Source organism: Fistularia commersonii, chromosome 4, assembly GCF_037954325.1.
Source record: "Fistularia commersonii isolate RoL2024-O1a breed Wild chromosome 4, RoL_Fcom_v1.0, whole genome shotgun sequence".
Lineage (NCBI taxonomy): Eukaryota > Metazoa > Chordata > Actinopteri > Syngnathiformes > Fistulariidae > Fistularia > Fistularia commersonii.
Window position 1 is genome coordinate 22,121,722 of NC_141287.1, and position 21,134 is coordinate 22,142,855.

Genomic DNA, 21,134 nt, shown 5'->3' on the forward strand with positions numbered 1-21,134 from the left:
CCTCCCTGAGCCGGCACCTCCTCTGAAGAACGGTGGAGGTCATCATTGTAGACAGCAGCCTCTCATGGACAGAACGTCTCCAGGTCCTCCTGTTTTCAGCCCTGTCCTCCCAAACTTTTGTTTGTTTTGATGTTGTCCTCTTACCTCTTCCTCTGGCCTCCAGGAGCAGTGTTCCTTCAGCATGCCGGGAGCAAAGGACTTGTTTGGAAGGCATGTGGACAACATCTCCAATCCACCTGAACTGCTGTTGAGCGGTGGTGGTGGAGATGGTGGGGAGGTCAGCTTCCGCCTGGTTTACCCTGAGGATTTTCTGGAAGCTTCTCTGATGACAAGCCTCGAGTGCCTTGAAGTGCTCATTGTATGCCTTTGGGTTTGCGGCCCTTCCTAATCGTGTCCTGTACCTCCTCCAGGCCTGGTGGTATGCCCATGTTCCTGTTGAGGGAGCAGATTCAAGGCCTCAAACTGAGCTGGTGTCCCTCTTCTAGAGAGCTTCATAGTGCTCTTTCCATCAACTGTTACCCTGTCTTTGACAAGCCTGGGTCCATCTGCAGATGGAAAGGGGGTTGGGCAGCGGTGGCGGGGTCATCTGCTGCTCTTGTAGCTTCATAGTACCTCCGCTGTCACCAGAGTAGGTAAGAAGCTGAATCTCTTGGCCCCTCCTGGTCCACCTTCCTGGGGCCTTCCTGGTCTCCTGACCTGTGATGGGACAGCTGCCCTTTCATGGACACGGGCTGCTCTTTTAGCCTTCCCGTTGATGTTGTTCGGCCTGGAGACAAAGGGGGTGCCTGCTTGATGTTTATGCATTTTCAGATCAAGGATGCTTTGGCAGGAGTCCATGGTGGTGGAGGAGAACATGTCCTTTGGGTGATGTTTGTATTCTCAAGCTCCTCTTCTTCCAGCGGGCCTCTCCATAGGTGTGGGGTGGCTTCCAACTCTGGCATTGAGGTCCCCGAGAAGGACTAGGTTGTTTTCCCTCGAAGGTGTTAAAGAGAATTTTGTCCATGTCATTGTAGAGGACCTCCTTCTCCTCTTCCTGTGCGTCAAGTATTGCTTATCTCTAATGACCGAAGCCTCCTGGCAGGCATGGAGTGTAAGGTCATCGGGCCTTCAATGATGCCCACAGGGAGTTCATAGAGGTGGATCTTGACGTTGCTCTTTGTGAAGCCCAACCCATGCATTAATGGCTCATCAGCAGGCTTAGCTTTCCACAAGAAACAATACCCTCCTTCTCCTTCCTCCCTCCTTCCTCAGCCAGTCGTGTTTCGAGGAGAGCTCAGGAGGTCAACACAGGACCTCCTGAGCGCTCTGGAGAGGATGGCCGTTCATCTCTTGAGTTCCTGATCCTCTCAGGGCTTTGGTCCTGGAGGGGAGGCTGATGCTCTGTGGTCACCACATGGTCCTCGGCAGAGAAAGGCTTGGATCCACTGGAGACCACCTTCTGCTGAGGCCTTCATCCACTGCTTTGACTGTTCAGGTCTTCAGGAGGCACTTTGCCTGGAATGTCCCCTTAGAACTCGCCACCATGGGTGACCTAACCACCCTGAGCTCCAGACGGCAGCGCTCTCAGGATCACTGGAGCATACAAGGTTCTCCACCATGGTGGAAACCATGGAGAACACAGACACACAGGCACACACACATGCTTTGGACTTATGTGTGTGTGTGTTGACTTGAGGTGTGACCACTGCAAGTGTGAAGCGTTAATGAGAGCAGCATCCCCCAGGGAAGCGCTCGGCCGGTTTCCACGGTAACCCCCGCCCTGACTGCAGGACTATTATGGGCTGGCGGACCACCGGGTCCCCACTGGAGCCATTATTAGTGCCTGAATCTGGAGAAGGAGATGCAGAGCCTCCTCCTGATCATCTTCATGATCAGAGACTCCAAGGAGCGAGAGCAAGCAAACTCCACCCTGGAAGCTGCAGGAGACCTGATGTCCCGTCTGAGGAACCGCCTGAGGAACCCTGGAGACCAAGAAGGTAGAACTCCTGAGGAGGACGAGGAGCCAGAAGGCTAATGAAGACCGACAGACTGCTTCGCATGACTCCAGACCTGATCCTGGACCAGATCTTCATCTCCTAGAGGACCTTCCAGTGTGTGTGTGTGTGTGTGTGTGTGTGCATGTGTTGTAATTGCAGTCCAAGATTTGGTAGGTATTCCTTCCAGTGTGTGTTCTGCGCACACTGGTGTTATGGACTAGAACCTTCAGGTATGTTCTTCAGCCCTCCTGGGTGTCATGTGACGCCCCCCCACTGCAACCCTGATGAGCCAATCAGAAGGTCAGCTTCCTGCCCTCTAAGACACAGGCCTCAGGTTGCCATGGCAACACAATGGAGCTCGCGCTGGAAAGAGGAGAGGAGTGTCTCTGAAGAGCCCATCAGAGGGGGACCACAAGGTACACACACACACACACACACACACACACTCAAACAGAGCAATAGACAAGCATACACACACACACACACTCAAATGCAGACGCGCACACACGCACACACACACAAATAGACGAGCACATACACACAAATAGGCAGACGTACACACACACAGAGCCACAGAGGGGCATTCACACACACACACACACAAAGGCAGACGCACACACACACACACACACACACACACACACACACACACAAATAGACAGACGTACACACAAACACACAGCCACAGAAAGGCACTCACACACATACAAAGGCAGATGCAAACGCACACACACACATACACACACACACACACACACACACACAAATAGACAGACGCGCGCACACACAGAGCCACAGAAAGGCGCGCACACACACACTGATAGGCAGTTACATACCAACACACACACACACACACACACACACACACACACACTGGGCTGTAAATAATCCCAGGTCATGAGGAAGCTCCAGGTGCAGAGAAGGTCCTGCAGACAGGGGGCGCCGCTGGTCCTGTATCTTCTATTCTTGCCCTCAGGCGTTCCTCTCAGAGGAGCCTGGCTCGTGAGGACCGAGGACCTTCCTCCTGCTCCTGGATCCTGGTGGACCTCACAGAGTGTCTTCTGCGGGAGCTTCATCGTCTCCTCGGATGTTTCCGACCTTGGATTCCTTCGTGCCGACCGAAGCTCAGTTCTCCTGGAAAACCGCCTGGAGACGTCTCCCCTGGACTCTCCTGGTCTCCCCTGGACTCTCTTGGTCTCCCCTGGTCTCTCCTGGACTCTCTGGACTCCCCTGGACTCTCTTGGTCTCCCCTGGACTCTCCTGAACCCGCCGCAGATGTTCCTCAGAGGGCACCCATGAGGACCAGGGAGACGGAGAAGCCGGCGGCGGCGGCGGCGTCCTCCACGACCCTCAGCACCAAGCAAAGACGGTCGTCTCCGTCCTCAAGGTGACTTGGACCCGTCTCAGCGCCGGTGCCAGGGTTCCTCTGCAGGAGGTCAGGAACATCTGTGATGTTCTCACTGTCGAAGGAGACCACGAGGATCTCCTCCTCACCAGGAGCTCCTTCCTCTTTCTTCAACCAGAGCCCTGGAGAAACATCAAGGGTTTGGAAAGTCCTGGAACAGAATGCTGCGTTCAGGGGCCGTGGGAAATCTCAGACTTCCTCATACGAAACATCTCAAGACCTTCTCTGAGGCTCCTGGACTTTAACAGAGGAGGAAGAGCAGGATGAAGACCGAGCTGATCTTCTGACTTTAACTGGTGAAGGTCAAAAGGTCTCCTGATGGTTTCTGATGGTTCTGCTGAGGTTCCAAGGAGAACCTCCTCTGGGAGCTTTCACTGCTTCCTGTTATAGCATGACCGTATGCTGAGTGTGTGTGTGTGTGTGTGTGTGTGTGTGTGTGTGTTTGTGTGTGTGTGTGTGTGTGTGTGTGTGCGTGCGAACACTGTCCTGTTGACATGCCAGAGATACTACATCACAGTCAGGAATACTGTTGTTACACACGCACACACACACACACACACACACACACACACATAATAAAACACTCACACACTCACACACTCATACACACACACTCACAGACACACACACACACAATAAAACACTCACACACTCACACACTCACATACACCCACACTCACACACCCACATACACCCACACTCACACACTCACATACACCCACACTTACACACACACACACTCACACACACACTCACACACACACACACACACACACAATAAAACACTCACACACTCACACACTCACATACACACACACTCTCACACTCACACACGTCCACACACAGACCCACACACTCATGTGAGGCTGCAGCTTCTCCCAGTCTGCTCCAGGTCTTCCAGGTCCTTCCTGGTCTTTCTCCAGACTCCGTCCTCCCCATCCTGGGGCTCCTGGACCGGCCAATCACAGCCTGGGGGTCATCGGGGGGCGGGGCTTAACCTGGGGCCGGCCAATAGGGCAGAGGGTCACTGGAGTCGATGCTGGTCGGCTGCTGCTCCTCAGAGGCCCCGAGGATCTGGACGTGAGCTCAGTCTGAAAGAACCTGGATCTTCTCCTTACCCAGCGGCGTCTCCTTCCTGCACTCTGATTGGTCGCCACCGCTTCTGTTCCTTTCCTCTGATTGGCCCGTTGGTGTCCAGCAGAGTCCAATCAGAGGTCCTCGGGGGGGGCAGGTCAGTCAAAAGGACCTCTTGACCTCAAGACACATGAAGGTCGCCGGTCTCGAGGTCGTCATGGCGACCTAAGGATACGTTGATGAAGGATCTCCTGAATCTGAATTGAGGAGCTGCAGGAGCTGGAGAAGAGCTGGAGGACCAAGAACCTCCAGCTGTGACAGAAGCTCTGGTTTGAGCCTCTGGAGACTCAGGAGAGACTGGAACATCATCAGGGTGGTGGAAAGACCGCGAGGAGTCCAAACCCTCGGAGGAGCTGGAGGTCCAGAAGGTCATTGACCACGGCTGAGGAGAACATCTGAAAGCCTTCCAGATGAGGACCACCATGGACCAAAGAACCCCTTTGGACGGCAGCCTTGTTGTCAGGGGGGCGGGGAGGGGTCAACCAGGGATGGTATCATCTTTGGGATTTATAAATGATGTGTGTGTGTGTGTGTGTGTGTGTGTGTGTGTGTGTGTGTGTGTGTGTGTGTGTGTGCAGAGCCGCTCCCTGGTCCACCTCCAGCTGGTCCAGGTCCATCCTGGTCTTTGTGAGATCGGATCAAACCAGCAGGAAAACCTGATCCAGAAGCAGCAACAGCTGGTCCACGGGCTGAAGGTATTAACATATTAACACACACACACACACACACACACACACACAAACACATACACACACACACACACACACACACAAACACACACACACACACACACACACACACACACACACAGCTGAAAATTCCGACAGTTCTGGCCGACACCAGAACTAAACGTGTCCACCCGTCTCCGTGGCAACCGATCAAACTGATCTTCTAATCAATCATCGGATCAGACGAGCACGTTTGTCTCCTGGACCTGGACTCCACCTGCATGCTGAGCTCCTCTAGAGACCTTCTGCCTCTGCAGGACACCAGGCTGAGTCGGTGTCTGCTCCTCTGGAGAAGAAGGCGTGGAAGAGGAACTCATATCTTCCCGACCGGCATCTCCTGGATGCTCTCCTCCCCTATGTGGCCTTCAGACCTCCTGAGGAGATCTCTGAAGCTCCTCAGCACCAGCGGCCTTCTGTTGCAGAAGCTGCAGCGTCTGCGGCTCCTCGACGCCCTGCTGAGGAGAGGAAAGGAACTGCAGCCTCAGCAGGAGCAGCAGGAGGTGAGATGATTCACTGGGAGGAGGAAAGGCAGGTGAAGGTGGAGGTGAAGAGGAGCAGGACCTCTCCAACGTGACACAACCACGAGCTTCCTGGTCTTCACGCGTCCATCCATTCGTTCACGCCGGATCTTCATCCTGCTCGCAGGGTTCGGGGAGGAGCCAATCGGAGCCCCTCCAGGGTTGGGGGGCGGGGCTTAACTTAGGGGGCTCAGCTGTCAATCATCTGACCATTCACCCTCCAATGAGCTGTGGGAAGAACGTGGAGAACCTGGATTGGAGAAGATGGACCGTCTCGCTCTGGTCCGTTTCCATCGATGGGCAGATGTTATCAGTCAGTGGTCGAATGTTTCTTGTTCTTGATGGTGATGAAGAAGGTGATGAAGGTGATGATGGTGATGATGATGATGATGATGATGGTGACTCTCCCAGGTAGGGCTGGAGCTGGTCCTGGAGCTGGTCCTGGAGGAGCTCCAGGACCAAAGGAGCAGGGCAGATCAGGCTTTGCAGCGGCAGATCCAGGAGGTCCAGGAAAGAACCAGAACCGGGGACGAACCAAAGTCCAGGACCCATGAGGTAACAGAATCCTGTTCTGATTCCAGGGAGGTGAAGTTGATCCCACAGACCTGGAAGACCTTCCAAAGGAGCAAAGCTGACAACCTTCAGGAGAAGGAGGAGGAGGAGGAGGAGGAGGAGGAGGAGGAGGAGAAGAAGGAGAAGGAGAAGAAGAAGAAGAAGGAGAAGAAGAAGAAGAAGAAGAAGAAGAAGAAGAAGGAGAAGAAGGAGAAGAAGAAGAAGAAGAAGAAGAAGAAGAAGAAGAAGAAGAAGAAGAAGAAGAAGAAGAAGAAGAAGAAGAAGAAGAAGAAGAAGAAGAAGAAGAAGAAGAAGAAGGCTCCCCCTGCAGACTGACCTCACATCCCAGGACTTTTCATATCCATGTTCCAGCAGATGGGCTGTTGGTCTCCATGCCAGCAAGAGGATGGGGAGCTTCAGAGGAGGGCAGAAGATGAGAAGCCATCACTGTCCGTCCACATCAATCCTGCCCCCGCAGCCCCCCCGCTGTCACTCAAACACCCCGTCAGCTCTGGATGCCCCGCCCCCGTAGCCTGTTGTTAGCATGTTAGCATGTACTAACTCCAACACGCTTGTAATGGTGTAATAGTATGTTAGCATGTAATGGCATGAGTGCTATTAGCACGACATGACAGTTTTCCTCACAACTCACTGTTTAATGTAAGAGTGCACTTTGCTGCTGATTCACCCTCTTTTATTATTATTATTATCATTATCATTATTATTATTATAATTATTATTATTATTTTTATCATTATTGTGTTAGCTTTGTGTCCCTGTGGGACTTTGACTTTCAGTGTGTAACAGGACATGTTAGACCTCATAACAAGCAAGTTAACATGTATTAGCATGTTAGCGCACAATGACGGTGTAATGATTAGCTGCCATTTATCAACCCGTCCAGGCTGAAAATGGCAGCTGGGGTGTAAATACTGTGTAAACACAATCAAACAGCACACGGGACAAACTGTGGCAGTTCAATTTGTAACGCAGGCCTGGTTGTTGTTACGCAGTAATAGAGACCGCGTGTTGTGTTATTACACAGTAACGTGACATCATACGTCCCGTAGAGGCGCCGGCCAGGAAGTCCAGCTGAGCCATGTTGGTGCCCGGTGTCTCCTCAGGGGTCCTTCGGCCCCGGCGGGCTCGAGTCGGATCAGGGTCTGGAAGTGGGGCTGGTGTCCGGCGAGGGCTGGAAGTCCGTTCAGGACTTCTGAGGACAACCAGAGATGATGGGATGATGATGAGATGAGAACAACTTTATTAATCCCGAAGGAAATTGTTGTGCCAGAGTTTCAAGTAAAAAGACAGCAGTAATAGATAATAGTAGAAAGGAGGAAGAATAAGAAATACAATGAAATATGAATTGTCTTAACTGTTAACTGTAACTACAAAGATTGAAGATTCCCTGCGGCTGAGGGAAGAGGAATGAAAAAGTCTGATAGCCTCAGGTAGGAAAGACCTCCTGTGGCGTTCAGTGGAGCTCCTTGGTGGCATCAGTCTGGTGGTAAAGTCAAAGTCCCACAGTGACACAAAGTTAACACAATAATAATAATTATTGACATTGACATTTGACCTTTTGATCTGTAGTGAGAGCAGACAACAGGTAGAGGAACATCTAGAGAGGTGGAGGTATGCTCTGGAAAGGAGAGGAATGAAAGTTAGTCACAGCAAGACAGAATATATGTGTGTGAATGAGAGGAACTCGGGTGGAACGGTGAGGCTACAGGGAGTGGAGATCAAGAAGCTGGAGGATTTCAGGCACTTGGGGTCAACAGTCCAGAGCGTAGGAGAGTGTGGAAAAGAGGTGAAGAGACGGTCCAAGCAGGTTGGAATGGGTGGAGAAAAGTGTCAGGGGTACCAAGAGATAGAAGAACATCAGCCAGAAGGAAAGGAAAGGTGGAGGAGACACTGGTGAGACCAGCGATGATGTTTGGACTAGAAACTGTTCCAATGACCAAAGACAGCAGGCAGAACTAGAGGTTGCAGAGATGAAGATGTTGAGGTTCTCTTTGGGAGTGACCAGGATGGAGAGGATCAGGAATGAGTCTATCAGAGGAACAGCACATGTTAGATGTTTTGGAGAGAAGCTCAGAGAAGCCAGACGGAGATGGTTGGGTCATGGACAGAGGAGGGATAGAGAATATATTGGTAGACGGATGCTGGAATTGGAGGTCTGGAGGAAGACCAAAGAGAAGATTTATGGACGTAGTGAGAGAAGATATGAAGGTAGTTGGTGTGAGAGAGGAGGATCCAGGGAATAGGGTTAGATGGAGAAGGTTGACTCGCTGTGGTGACACCTGAAGGGGAAAGCTGAAAGAAGAAGAAGAAGAAGTCTACGACTGAAAGAGCTCTGACAGGACATCAACGTGGCCTGCAGGGGGTGATGGATGTTGTCCATGATGCTGAGGAGCTTCCTCATCATCCTCCCCTCTGAAAGAGTCCGGAGGGGATCCGGTTTGGTGGCCTCAGGATCGGGTCTCTGTCCCCGGACCAGGGTTAGACCAGGGTTATTTTGGGTTAGACCTGGATCAGGTCAGTCCCGGTTCCTGGCCCTCACTGATCTCCTTGCGTGAGTTTGTCCACCTGTACGACCCACGTTCCTGGGGTCAGGGGTCATGGGTCAGGGGTCAGGGGTCAGGGGTCAGGGATAGAGTCAAAGCCACCTCAGCTTCCTGTGTGGATCACTAACACTTTGCAGACCAGCTGCTCCGGTCCTGTAGATACTGGTCCAGCAGTCATTTCTTCTCCAAGGTCTGACAGGACGAGGAGGTCCTCCTCCCTGCTCCTGTCAGCTCCCGGCGGCAAGGCGCTGTCAGGAGCCTACAGATGGAGTAGTGTCACAGGGTGGGGGGTCTGTTTGGATGTACGTGTGTGTGTGTGCGTGTGTGTGTGTGTGTGTGTGTGTGTGTGTGTGTGTGTGTAGACATCTTCACCAGGGTTGAACCTGCTGTCCATAACCTCCTCGATACAGGAAACAATGAATCGGCACGTTCAAGACCAACAGGAAGTTCAGAAGCTTCAGTGCAAACATCAGCAGGAGAAGGAAGACGAGGAAGAAGTGAAGAAGGAGGAGGACGAAGAGGAGGAGGAGGAGGAGGAAGAGGAAGATGTGGAAGAAGTGGAAGAAGAGGAGGAGGAGGTGCAGATGTGCAGGAACAGCCAGGAGCAGTTGCAGAAGGTCAGACATGGTGGCAGCAGGCGGCGCTGCAGAGCTGCACCCACTCAGTCTGGAATCGGGGAACCTTTGTCTCCTCCCACTTCGGTTCTCCATCGTCTGAAGGTTCTCAATGTGTTCTCCAGATCTTTGACCAGAGACACCAGCTCATGTTCTCATCGTGCAGAACCCGAAGAGCCTCTGGGATCTGCTGGACCCCCGTCCTGACGTGGACCCGGGCTCAGAGCCTGAGGGCCGCAGGCCGATGGACCTCATCTCTGCCGGCGGACATCATCTCAGCGTGAGTCCCATCAGGACCAGACCAGGTCCTGAACCCAGAGCAGATGCCTCAGGACCAGAGCTGAGGAGAAGGGATGGATGGACAGCCAGGCAGCTAGTGCTAACTGCATACCATGCTAACAAGTGCAGCTAGCCTGGTTCTGAATTTTAATGGTGTCCACCAACTGGACATCACACACATACACACACACACACACACACACACACACACACACACACACACATACACACACATACACACACACACACACACACACACACACAGTGTGTCCATTTGCACCTGACGATAACCGTGTGCTCGCTAACACATCGCTAACATGTTTGTGGGCGGAGCTTCAACTGAGCTTCAGGTGGAACCAACCTTCTTCATGACCAGGGACTGGAGCGGGAGTAAGACAAGCTCCAGGACCAGGACCAGAACCAGAAGAAGGGTCTGGGAGAGTTGCTGACGCTCCATCAGAAGGTGAAGCAGAAGGTCCGGCGGCTCGAGTCCATCCTGGGCCCGACAGGAAGCTTCCACCCGGCAGCCAATCAGGCGGGTCAAAGGTCAAAGGTCAGATGAGCCCACCGTAAGCGGGCGGTGCAGAACCTCCATCTGACCAGCTGAGCTTCAGGTGGAAAGGGAAGGAAGACGGACTGGAGTACGGTCCTCCAGAAAGGATCTGAAAAGAGGACGTTCTTCGGTGGAGCAGACGGTGCTCTACAGGACCAGAAGGTTCTCTAAAGTTTTGAAAGAAATCCCCCGAAGGTCCCGAAGCAGACATCATCAGAGGGTTCAGGCTGGTGGACTCTGCTGGAGATCTGCACTTTCATCCATTCATCCTCTGCAGAACACGTGGTTCTCCTTGTCTGCAGGTCTGGAGCCTCTGAGCGTCTCAGGTCTAAATTTAACTCCAGGAAAGTCCCGCAGCTGCTGGTTCTGGTTTGACCAGGTCTGACCCGCCCGGCGCCCCGGTTACTGTTGCCGTGGCCCTCAAACAGCAGGGTCACGTGTCCGAATGGCTGAGTCACGCTGACAGTTGGAGGTTGAGGAGAAGCCCAGAGTGGAGAAGGTGGAGGAGAAACCCAGACCCCAGCGAGGGTCAGACCTTCTGAGCCTCCAACAGGGAGGAACTCAAAGCTGGAACTGGATTCTGCCAGGACCGGAATGACAATACAAGTCTTGACCCTCCACAGAGAGAGGAAGACCGGCAAGAACCAGTCCAGAAACTACTAAGATGGAGGAAGACCACCATCAACAAGATGTCTTCTCAAGAAGAGCAGTATCAGGGCGACACTTAAATGGACCACAGATCCATAAAAATACACAACAAACATCAACGACAGCAGGACGAATGGATCAAATCTTAAAGATAATAGTTATAATATGAATTCTAACAGGAGAGCACTGAGCTTCATCTGCTGAGCAGAAGGCCAGGGTTTCCAGAAGAATCCTGAAGCTCCAGGATTCTTCTCAGAGTTTCATCCTTCCGCTTGTGAAACGTTTGAGTCCAGCATTGGACCGAGTGGAGGCCGAGTCCAGTTCTGAGCTGCTGGAGGTCTGGAGGTCTGGAGGTCTAGAGGTCTGGAGGTCTGAAGGTCTAGAGGTCTGGAGGTCTGGAGGTCTAGAGGAGTGGAGGTCTGGAGGTCTGGAGGTCTGACGGTCTGAAGGTCTGATGATCTAGAGGTCTGGAGGTCTAAAGGTCTGGAGGTCTAGAGGTCTAGTGGTCTGGAGGTCTAGAGGTCTGGCGATCTTGAGGTCTGGAGGTCTGAAGGTCTGAAGGTCTGAAGGTCTGAAGATCTAGAGGTCTGGAGGTCTAGAGGTCTGGAGGTCTGAAGGTCTGGAGGTCTGGAGGTCTAGATGTCTGGAGGTCTATAGGTCTGGAGGTCTAGAGGAGTGGAGGTCTGAAGGTCTGGAGGTCTATAGGTCTGGAGGTCTAGAGGAGTGGAGGTGTGGACTCAGGGTTCTCCACTGGCCGGCAGCTGTTTGGTTTGCATCCCAGAGGCCAAAGTGTTGACAACTGAAGCCTGATATCACTAAAAATAACGGCGCGCCTCTAAATCCGCCCGAGACCATCAGACTCCTCCTCTGATGGACCCCCGGCAGGAGCTCCACCTCCTTCTGTTCCTGCTTCTTCTGCTCCTTCTGCTCCTCCTCCACCCAACTCACTGCTTCCTGCTCTCCATCACTCGCTGCCTGATGATCGTCATCATCGTTTTTATCATTATTATGACCATCAATAATCATCTATATTATTATTACCATTCATGATTTAATTGCTTGTATTATTGGTCCGAGCTCCTCCTGCGCCGTCCAAACTGCTGCCTTCTGCTCAGCTTCATCCATGATGGCTCGGTGAGGAGAAGAATTTAGTCAGAAGTAAAACTAGAAAATATATTTATAAACAAGGAGAAGGTGGAGGAGGTGAGGGGTCAGGATGAAGCTTTCTGGAAGTGGCTGAGCTTGAAGGAACAATGGAGGAAGAAGAGACGAACAAACGTCCAAGCGTCGGTTTGATTTCCAGATCAGGTTCCAGGTTTTCAGAGCGGAGGAACATGAGACCTCCTCCTCCCTGCTTCCCCCGGCTGTCCTCGGCTGACGGATCCGACATCTGCTTCCCCCGTCAGGCTGAGATGTCCCGCCGCTCCAGAAATAACCCCATGAAAGCGGCGTCGACGCGTTTCAGCGAGGAACATCAGAACGGCCTGCAGGGAGGAGGGCTGAACCTGGTTATTCATGGACTCCCAACATTTAATGAGCTGATATTTCCAGCGGGAGGCAGAACGTCTGAGATTAAATTAAACCTCCAATCTAGGACCGGGTTCTCCGGGTTCTCCGGACAGATTCCTCCTTCGAGGGGGCGGGGCTTATCACCGTCGGGCGGAGCTTAACCTGAGCTGTCAATCATCCGACCGTTCACCCTGCCGTTCACACCGACGGACGATTCAAGGTCTTCATGGAACTCGGTGACCGGACTGAAGATGGACGACTTGGAGAACCCAGACGAGGAGAACGAGGCCGTCCATCTGCCTGACCTTGTTTACCATCGAGCTCCTGCCGGCCCTCTGCTCCCTCCGTTCTGATCATTCACCCAAGGCTCTCCTTCAGGAGGTCCAGGGTTCTAAGCTGATCTTCTAAGAGGACATGTTCCTCTGAAAGAAGCTCAGGGCTTTGAGGGACGGATCTGGTCTGGTTCTGAGTGGTTCTGTTCTCCCCTGCAGCTCCGGGACTCCTTCAGGGAGCTGAGGAGGCACGTCAGCCGCCTGCAGGGAACCCACAGGAGCTGAAGCCCAGAGGCCTCCAGGAACCGGCTGCTGCAGGTGGAGCAGGTGGAGCGGGTCCAGGCCCGGCTGCAGGTACCGGCCCGGAGGGGGGAAGAGAAACCCTCCTCCTGGGCCCAGAGGCCGGGAGCCCGGCCGGGGTCGGAGGTCGTGGAGGTCGTGGAGGACGCTGTCCGCCGGATGCAGAGGCAGATGGACGAGCTGGAGGAGAAAGTGCCGGAGCTCGGGAGCTGCAGGCTGCGGGACGCCACGAAGCCGAAGCCGCCCGGTGGCTTCCTGCCGTCCAGCTTCACCCACGAAGGGTCAATGCAGAGAAAGAAGAACATCAAAATAAAGTCACAGTACGGCGGCGCACGACCAGGCCGACAACAGGTTCTCCAGAGGGTTCCTCAAATTACAAGTCCGGGTGATTTTGGTCCAGGAGAAGCAGTGACTTCATGCTCCTTTAGCGTCAGTCGTCCAGATACAGGGGCTAGCTGCTAGCATTAGCAGTGTCAGCGTTAGCATACCGGTAGGAGCTGCATCTTGGGAATCTTGTCAGTTGGTTTTTGCACCAAAGGGTGGACGAAGAGCTCGGAGCAGCTGGTTACCATGGTTACCCCACGGTGAGAATCCCCTGGTTCTTCCCTGCAGTACCAGCTGTGGTGCCACCGTCGCCCGCCTGGAGAAGCTGCGGACGGCGTGCCGCGGTCGGGAGGCGGCGTCCGCCCCGCGGCAGCAGTTTGAGGAGATGGTGCTGCCCACGGTTCCTCGGCAGCAGGACAGGATCTAGCAGATCATCCGGCTCGCCGTCCAGCTGCACCATCAGGTCTGCAGCTCCTCTTCCGAAGAGACGGGAAGCGCCTTCCGAGAGGAAGTCGATGTTTCTGTCGATCGCGTGTCCAGGGGTGGAGATTCATGGCCGAGACGCTCGGCAAACATCTGGAGGCTCGGGACCTCGCAGGCGGTGAACATCTCAACACATCTCACTCACACCTCCTGCAGACATGCATCCATAGCTCCACGCCTTCCTCGTCAGGCGACCTCCCGGCCTTCGGTCTCCAAGGAGGTCAAATGATGTTCACCTCCGAGGTTCTCGCTCTTCCTCCAGATGAAGTGATGTGTTCAAACGTGGGTCGGAGAGCCGCCGCCAAGCCTTGGGGGGGGAGGAGGACCGGACCAGCAGGAGGCCTCAGGAGGAGGAGAGCCCAGCGACCGAAGGCTCAGGGAGCAGGTGAGCTTCCTGCTGCCACAACCACACCGTCCGTGATGAGAAGGTTATGGAGGGCAACCTCTTACTTCCACGGTGTTTGCTCTGTCGTGTCTCCACCCAGAGCGCTGCCCCTCACCTCATCTCCAGAGGAGCATCACAGCCCATGCAGACCAACCCCTACCTTCAGCCGATCCCCTTCTCCAGCCCCACCCGGGCGCCAGGTTCGCACCATCCACAGCATCTTCTGGCAGGTCGAACCTTCGGTGACCGGCCCGTCCTTCACCGACACCCGGACTGAGACTCAGGGAGCGAAGCTGGAGGCAGTGACATCTTCACTTCCTGGACCTCCGTCATGATTTCCTCGCAGGTCAGTGAGAGAAGACCAGATTTCTGGACCGGCAGGTATTCCATCGGACCACGAGTATCGACAAGCTGCTGCCGCGGCAGATGCTCCTCTGTCCGAACCGGCTCGGACCTTCTGTCTCAGTCCAGCGTACCAGAGTGTGGACCTTCACCTGAAGGTGTTTTAGGATGGACCCGGAGAAGCAGACGAGATGGACGGTGCAGCCCAGGGCCGTTTGACTCCCCATTATTTCTCCGCTGACATCGATCTGAAGATCTTTTCCCCGACGGCCCTGCCGCCTCTTTCAGATTCATCACCTCGCTTCTGCAGATTCTTTCATTTCTACAGAGACTTGACCTCAGGTTGATGATTCTCGCGATGACTCTCGCTCAGGATTCACCAGCAGGAGGTCCGGAGGAGGCGGAGCTCCAGAGGCTGGAAGCCATGACAGATGATTCTCTGTCCAATGACGAGTACGAGCGCCCGTCACCTGATGACATTTCCCTGCCGCCCCCGGCTGAGACACCAGAACCCGGACCGGTTCTGTCCCAGATGGAGTCTCTTTCCTGCAGACCAGCCTCCTGTCCAGTCCATCCGGCCTCACAGGATCCTCGTTCTGAGCCGCCATCATGGGAGGCCCTCCGACGGCACAGGAGCTGATGGGACATCTGGAGCCCACGCTCACCTGGTGGGGAGCACAGACCAGCTCCACCTCCACACACAAAATTCGCAAGAGTAACAGATACTCACCTCACCAACCCTCACCCACAATAACAGATGTTCTAGATGTTCTAGATGTTTAACATCCAACTGTCTCCATCTAGGTTCTCACCACCTTCTGACTCCTATCACTGCGTAGCTTCAGTGAGCGCAGAAGTTTGTGCCGCCCCGAACCGGTTGCCTTAATGGTAGTTTTCAGCAAACATGGAAATATTGGACCTCCTCCATGTCTGCTGAGAAGTTCTGAGCTGAACAAAAGAGCAGGTCTTTCCTCCTGATTCATCTCAGAAATACACTTTTCAACATCACACCAGGTTCATTTGGACCTGGCACCTGGCAAACATCCATCAGCACCAAAATAAATCCGATTAATTGGTTCTTGATCTTGACCGAAGCATCTCTTTCATTCCAGGGTTTCAGGATCTCTGCACGTTAGCTGTTTGCGACCATCTCATCTAGTGGAGGTTTGATTACTGCCCGTTAGCTAACCGCTCCGTACTTGATGTCAGCTGTTGGGTCACGGCTGGGAAACCGCCCGGGCAAACTTGCTCGCGACAAGTGCTGCTGCTCCAGAAGCAGCCCGGCTTCCCGTCCAGCATCCTTCGGTACCTTCTGCTGGACTCCGGGCTCTGTGCGCCCACTTTTACAGATCGGATCTCCTAGCGTTCTTCTAAGTAGCCCGTTGGCAGCATACCGACCCTTTGGACCTCAGACAGGAGGCGGCGCTGTGGTGCGTCGGTTCCTCTCGTTGCTCCACGGCCTCCGAAGCTCCGTCCTAAACCCGGCCGGCCAAAGTTTGTCTCCTTGTCTTCACTACCTCGCAATGTTCTCCCAGGAGTTGGAGATCTAAAAGTAGAACATCGGGACCATCTGTTCAGTGAGAACAATGCCGAGGTTCCAGAATGTTCCATCGCATAAGTACAACCAGGAGATGAGTAGATTTGAGCAAAGAAAACAGTGTGAGTTCAGTCAGCGTGAGGTCAGGGACGGGAATAGAAGCTCCGCCTCCTGATCTGTGCGAGTCCACTGGGCAAAGATCCTGCCGGTGACTCATCCACCCGCCACGAGCTTCTCCACCCGCCGCTATTTTTACTGCATCACCTGTTTCCAGCAGAGGCTTCCTGCCACAGAGCCTCCGAGGCTACTCACAGCCCTGCTAAGCTAGCTTAGCTTAGCTTAGCATGCTGCTACTCCAAGTACCCACGGTGCTCATCACAGAGCTTTCATCACTCCTCCTCCTCCTCGGTGTCTCCGGCAGGTGGCGCTGCTTTCGGCGCCCGTCGAAGGTCACGTGGATCCACCTCAGAACATCAGAAGTGCAGGACTGTCTCAGAAAATTTGAATATTGTGATAAAGTTCTTTATCTTCTGTGATGCAATTAAAAAAAAAAAAAAAATTACTTTTTCATGATATTCTAACAATTTGAGATAGGATTTTTGAGTTTTCTTTAGATGTAAGCCATAATCAGCAATATTAAAATAATAAAAGGTTTGCAATATTTCAGTTGATTTGTAAAGAATCCAGAATGTATGACATTTTTATTTTTGTAATTGCATTACAGAAGATAAAGAACTTTATCACAATATTCTAATTTTCTAAGACAGTCCTGTAGATGGTTTTAGGTGTTTGTGTGCCGGTGAGCAGAATCTCCTGGAACATTTGAGCGTCAGCATCTGAACCTCGATCGGCTTTTCCCGAGGATAAGTTTGGGCCTTCAAGCAGGCCGACCTGAACGTCGACCTGGGCCACCAATGACCTCCTGGCAGGAGGGATCCTGGAACGGGTTCTCTCTGAACGTTCTACCCGGGTCTCTCCATGTTCTCTCCATGTTCTCTCCATGCTCTCCCTCCTTCTTCTCCAGTCCACGGACAGTGACGACTCGCGGCCGTGCGGTCCGGGGTTAAGCCCCGCCCCTGGCCTTCCTCGCCGTCGTCCCGCCCTCCACGCCTCCACCTGTCTGAGGTTCCTCCTGGTTCTACAGCAGCCGGATCTCGTGACGTCTCCGGCGGTCCTGATGTCTTGCGATGCGTTCGGGGACCTGCTGAAGGTGTCAGGACGGCGAGGAGACCTTCCTCGACCAGGACCGGCGGACCTGGTTCTGGACGCTGGTCCTCCTGCTGGTCCTCCTCTAGAACCTGACGAGAAGAAACCTCAGCAGGCATTTCAGAAAAAGGGTTCCTTCCGCTCAGATGAACGGAGCAGAGGTCACTCTTGGGAACGGAGCCAAATGATAAGAAATAAAAAATAAACCTTTTTTGACTCGAAGTTTGACCTTTTATTTAAAAAAAAAAAAAAAAGTTTCATTATGGTTGTTATTCAAATAAATCCGGAAGTCACCTGACCCGCGCCGGAGCCACGTGACCAGGAGGTCACCGCCTCCACCTGGATCTTCATCCGTGTTGCGGGTTGTTGCGGGTTCACCTTCAGGCAAATAATCTCAATGCGCGGGCGCGGACGCGCACCGTGTTCCCGCACGGAGCGTCGGCTTGACGCGCAGCGCTCCTTCCGGAGGACACGGATGGATCCGGATGGATCCGGATGTCTCCGCTCCCACCTGCTTCCGGTGGCCGCCGGACCGGAACACCAACGGCGAGAGGCGAGAGGCGAGAGGCCGACACCGCACGGTAACACCGAGAGCCGTTCATCCTCAACATCCTAAACATCTTCAACATCCTAAATATCTTGAAGATCTTGACGATCTTGAAGATCTTCAAGATCAGTCTGCTGATCCGAGGCGCAGCCTCCGGTGTCCGGCGGAAGTCCCGTTGACAAAAGCAATGCTAATATTTACAAAACAACAACAATAACAGTAAAATATTGCATCTTGTATTTGCAAGTGTTATTTGCAGTCCTTATGTCCTCTATTGTAAGTCTCTTTGGATAAAAGCATCTGCCAAATGTAATTTAATGCAAAATAGACAACGATTACAATGATCATGACAACGACAATAAAAAAAACAATCAGATAAATGAAAATAAATTATTAAGGCAACAGTGAGAATAATCAATATTGATAAAAATAATGGTTGTCATCTTATCGACTGTAACCGTAATAATAATAATAATGAGAAGAACAACAAGAGCGATGGAGTCGGTCGCCTCACTACTCATTTACTTTTTAAATCTTCCAAGTCTGAGTTTTCTCCAGCTGGTTTTCTTTCCCAGCCAGTATCTGGCGCTGAGACGTTCTCTGGATTCACCTGGATGGATGAAGAAGTCACCAGGACGTCCCCGGAGAAGGAGAAGGCTCAGGTCCTCCCTGCGGTCCTGCGGGGCTGTTGTGAGTCCGTCAGCGACACGGCTGACGGGTGACCCCGTGACCCCGTGACCCCGCCCCCCCGCCCGGCCGGCCAATGGTGCGGGCCGCCCGCGTGACGTCACGGCGGTATAAGAGGCGTCGGCGGGGTCGGCGTCGGCGAGCAGAGTCAGCGTTCCGGCCCGGACGCCTCGGCTGGAGGGACTGCTGCCCGCGGGGAAAACAAAACTACACGGCGCCGCGGCCTGTAGTTTTGTTTTTCTGTCACTTCCTTCTTCCCAGGCTCAGCTCTTCTTCAGTGGGACTTTGTGAGCGGAACCCCCGGACCCCCGGACCCCCGGACCGAGGGACCCCCCTCCTCCTCGGGGCCTCCCCCCCCCCCCCCGGCCGTCAGCCTCCACAAGTAAGTGTCTGGGCCGGAGCTGGAGGTCCCAGAATAGACCTTCAGCATGGCTTTTTAAGGGAATGGACGGGAGGCTATCAGCTGCCGCCGGCTGCACCTGTCAATCAAAGCCAGGTGTCGGGGGGGCGGGGGGGTTATTTATAGTGTTTGCTGTCCCGGGTTAGATAACACACACACCCCCAAATGACTGGCTGCTATGTGTGTGTGTGTGTCGGGGGGGGGGGGGGACATGAGGGGGACCCTCTTCTGGTGTCTCAGCTGGTTCTAGAAGGAGAACCTCCAAGGAACAATTCTATGTTCTTCTGTGGATCCACCAATGGGATCTTAGATGGAGAACCTGATCTGCTCTTGAAGGACCAACGTCGGGTCCGACGGAGGTGGAAAACCTTTATTTCGATTGATATTTAAGTTTGATTTGAATGATTCCGTGAACTCGTTGCCATGGAAACGTCGACGGGCCGCCGCCCCGGTGTTTTGACGGAGACCCAGAGGTTCTCCGGGGTCTAAGATTAAGATCTTTGTGTTTGGATCTCCTGCTGGAACGTGTTCACCTGGTGTCTGCTGGTCTGTGCAAATGAGATGAAGCCACTGATCAGGAAGATCAGAGAAGGTTATCTCACCGTTAGTCCTGGACCTTCTCTGAATGGACTGGATCCAGGCCGGCTCGGCGGCGCCCCCCGGTGGCTGCGACCCCGGGTCCCCCGGGAGGTCGGCCGTCTTGGCTGATGGTCCTGGGGGGGTAAATATTCTGGGGTGCGTCCTGAGTGGAAGTGTGTGTGTGACCTTGAGGTTCTCCAGGTCCAGCTCTTGGACCTCCACCTTCTGGGTGATGGAGCCTGGAGGCTCCTCTGCCAGCTGCTCCCTTTTCATCCTGAATAAAATACAGATTGATGATTTTCTGGCCTTTGGCTATTGATTGGTTGAGTGACTGGTTGATTGGTTGGTTGCTTGGTTGATTGATTGAGTGAGTGGATTGATTGGTGATTGATTGGTTGATTGATCGGTGGATGGGTTGGTGGAGTGACTGGTTGAGATGATGAGTGCTGGTCTGCTGTCAGGAGTGCTTTTCCTGCAAAGACGTTCCAGACGGTGTTTTATTGTGAAAAACTTCCCGGTCTCTGATTGGTCAACGCAGACCGGCGGTCAAATCATGTGTTGGATCCATCGGCTGCTCCGCCAACATCTCATGTCATCCCAAGATTATTTTGCCTCCAGGAGGTCCGGGACTGATCGGTTCGATCGATGGAAAGCTTTACCGGCCCGTATTTAGCTGCTTTTGTTTTGAAAGCAGATTCCGTTCGGACCAAACCCGACGCCGACCGGTTTTTCTGATATCTTGCATTCCGAGTCAGAGCCGATCGATATATTGATATTGACAAACTTGTCGTGGTTGATCTCTGACAGTCATCGGTCAGGAAGGTCCAGAATGCGAGAAGGTGCCGCGGGAAGTTCTCGTGAACCAGGATGAAGAGTTTCTCATGTTGGCTCCGTATTGATCGGCTCAGTACCTGCCGGTACTCGCGGTACTTGACAATCCGGATTAATATTGATCCCGGCCGCCGCCGCAGGGGACGCCGCTCCCCTGGAGCAGGAGCGGCGGGTCTTTCCCGGCTCTCCGACCCGTCCAGAAGATGTGGACGCTGTGAGGAGACCGAGACGTCCGGGGCTCTTCTCGCCACAAAAACAGGCTTCAGCTGTCCAGCTCTTACTTTGCTTTTCTCAGGACGTAGACTTGTCGTTGGACAGAAGCGTTCAGACCGGAGAAGAAAACACCCAACCAGACGCCAGAACGGTCCGGCGTCCGTCCGCCTGTCGGTCGCTTGTTGGTTTTCCGGTCGAGTCTGAACTGGACCGAGTGTTTGCCGTCGTTCCGTTTGCCGAAGCTCTTCTGTCGGCTTTGCTGTCGACGCTTGTTTCTGTTCTGGATCTTGTTTGTGTTGCTGTTGTTGTTTTATTTGTTGTTGCGGTTTTGTTGGTCGTTGCGACTCTGATAGTAAACTGTGGTCCTCGTTGATCCTCTGAAATCAATTTCTGATGGTTTGAACGTCGAAACAGTTTGATTTATTTCGTTTGAAGCTTTGTTTTTTGTCATAACATCTAATGTTTCGTCCTAAATCTAGTTGGTTTCCTCATTTGAAGCCTCTGAGGTCTCTGAGGTCTCTGAGGTCTCTGAGGTCTCTGAGGTCTCT

At 53.3% G+C, this 21,134-nt stretch overlaps 2 protein-coding genes across 2 annotated transcripts in view; both read left to right on the forward strand.

Moving 5' to 3' along the window:
• The first annotated feature begins 5,555 nt into the window (after positions 1-5,555).
• On the forward strand, positions 5,556-17,541 carry LOC147235134 (uncharacterized). Its single transcript, XM_086146028.1, has 7 exons — positions 5,556-5,743; positions 5,889-6,074; positions 6,173-6,316; positions 9,288-9,494; positions 9,617-9,771; positions 12,972-14,244; positions 14,345-17,541. The coding sequence occupies exons 1-6, from the start codon at positions 5,585-5,587 to the stop codon at positions 12,994-12,996; spliced, it is 876 nt and encodes a 291-aa protein (XP_086002154.1). The 5' UTR covers positions 5,556-5,584; the 3' UTR covers positions 12,997-14,244; positions 14,345-17,541.
• A 1,148-nt stretch (positions 17,542-18,689) lies between these two features.
• Positions 18,690-21,134, forward strand: part of LOC147235135 (titin-like) — a 183,393-nt gene continuing 180,948 nt past the window's right edge. Inside the window, exon 1 of the mRNA XM_086146017.1 lies at positions 18,690-18,945. The gene's annotated coding sequence lies outside the window, so the exon portion shown is untranslated. The remainder of the gene's footprint in view (positions 18,946-21,134) is intronic.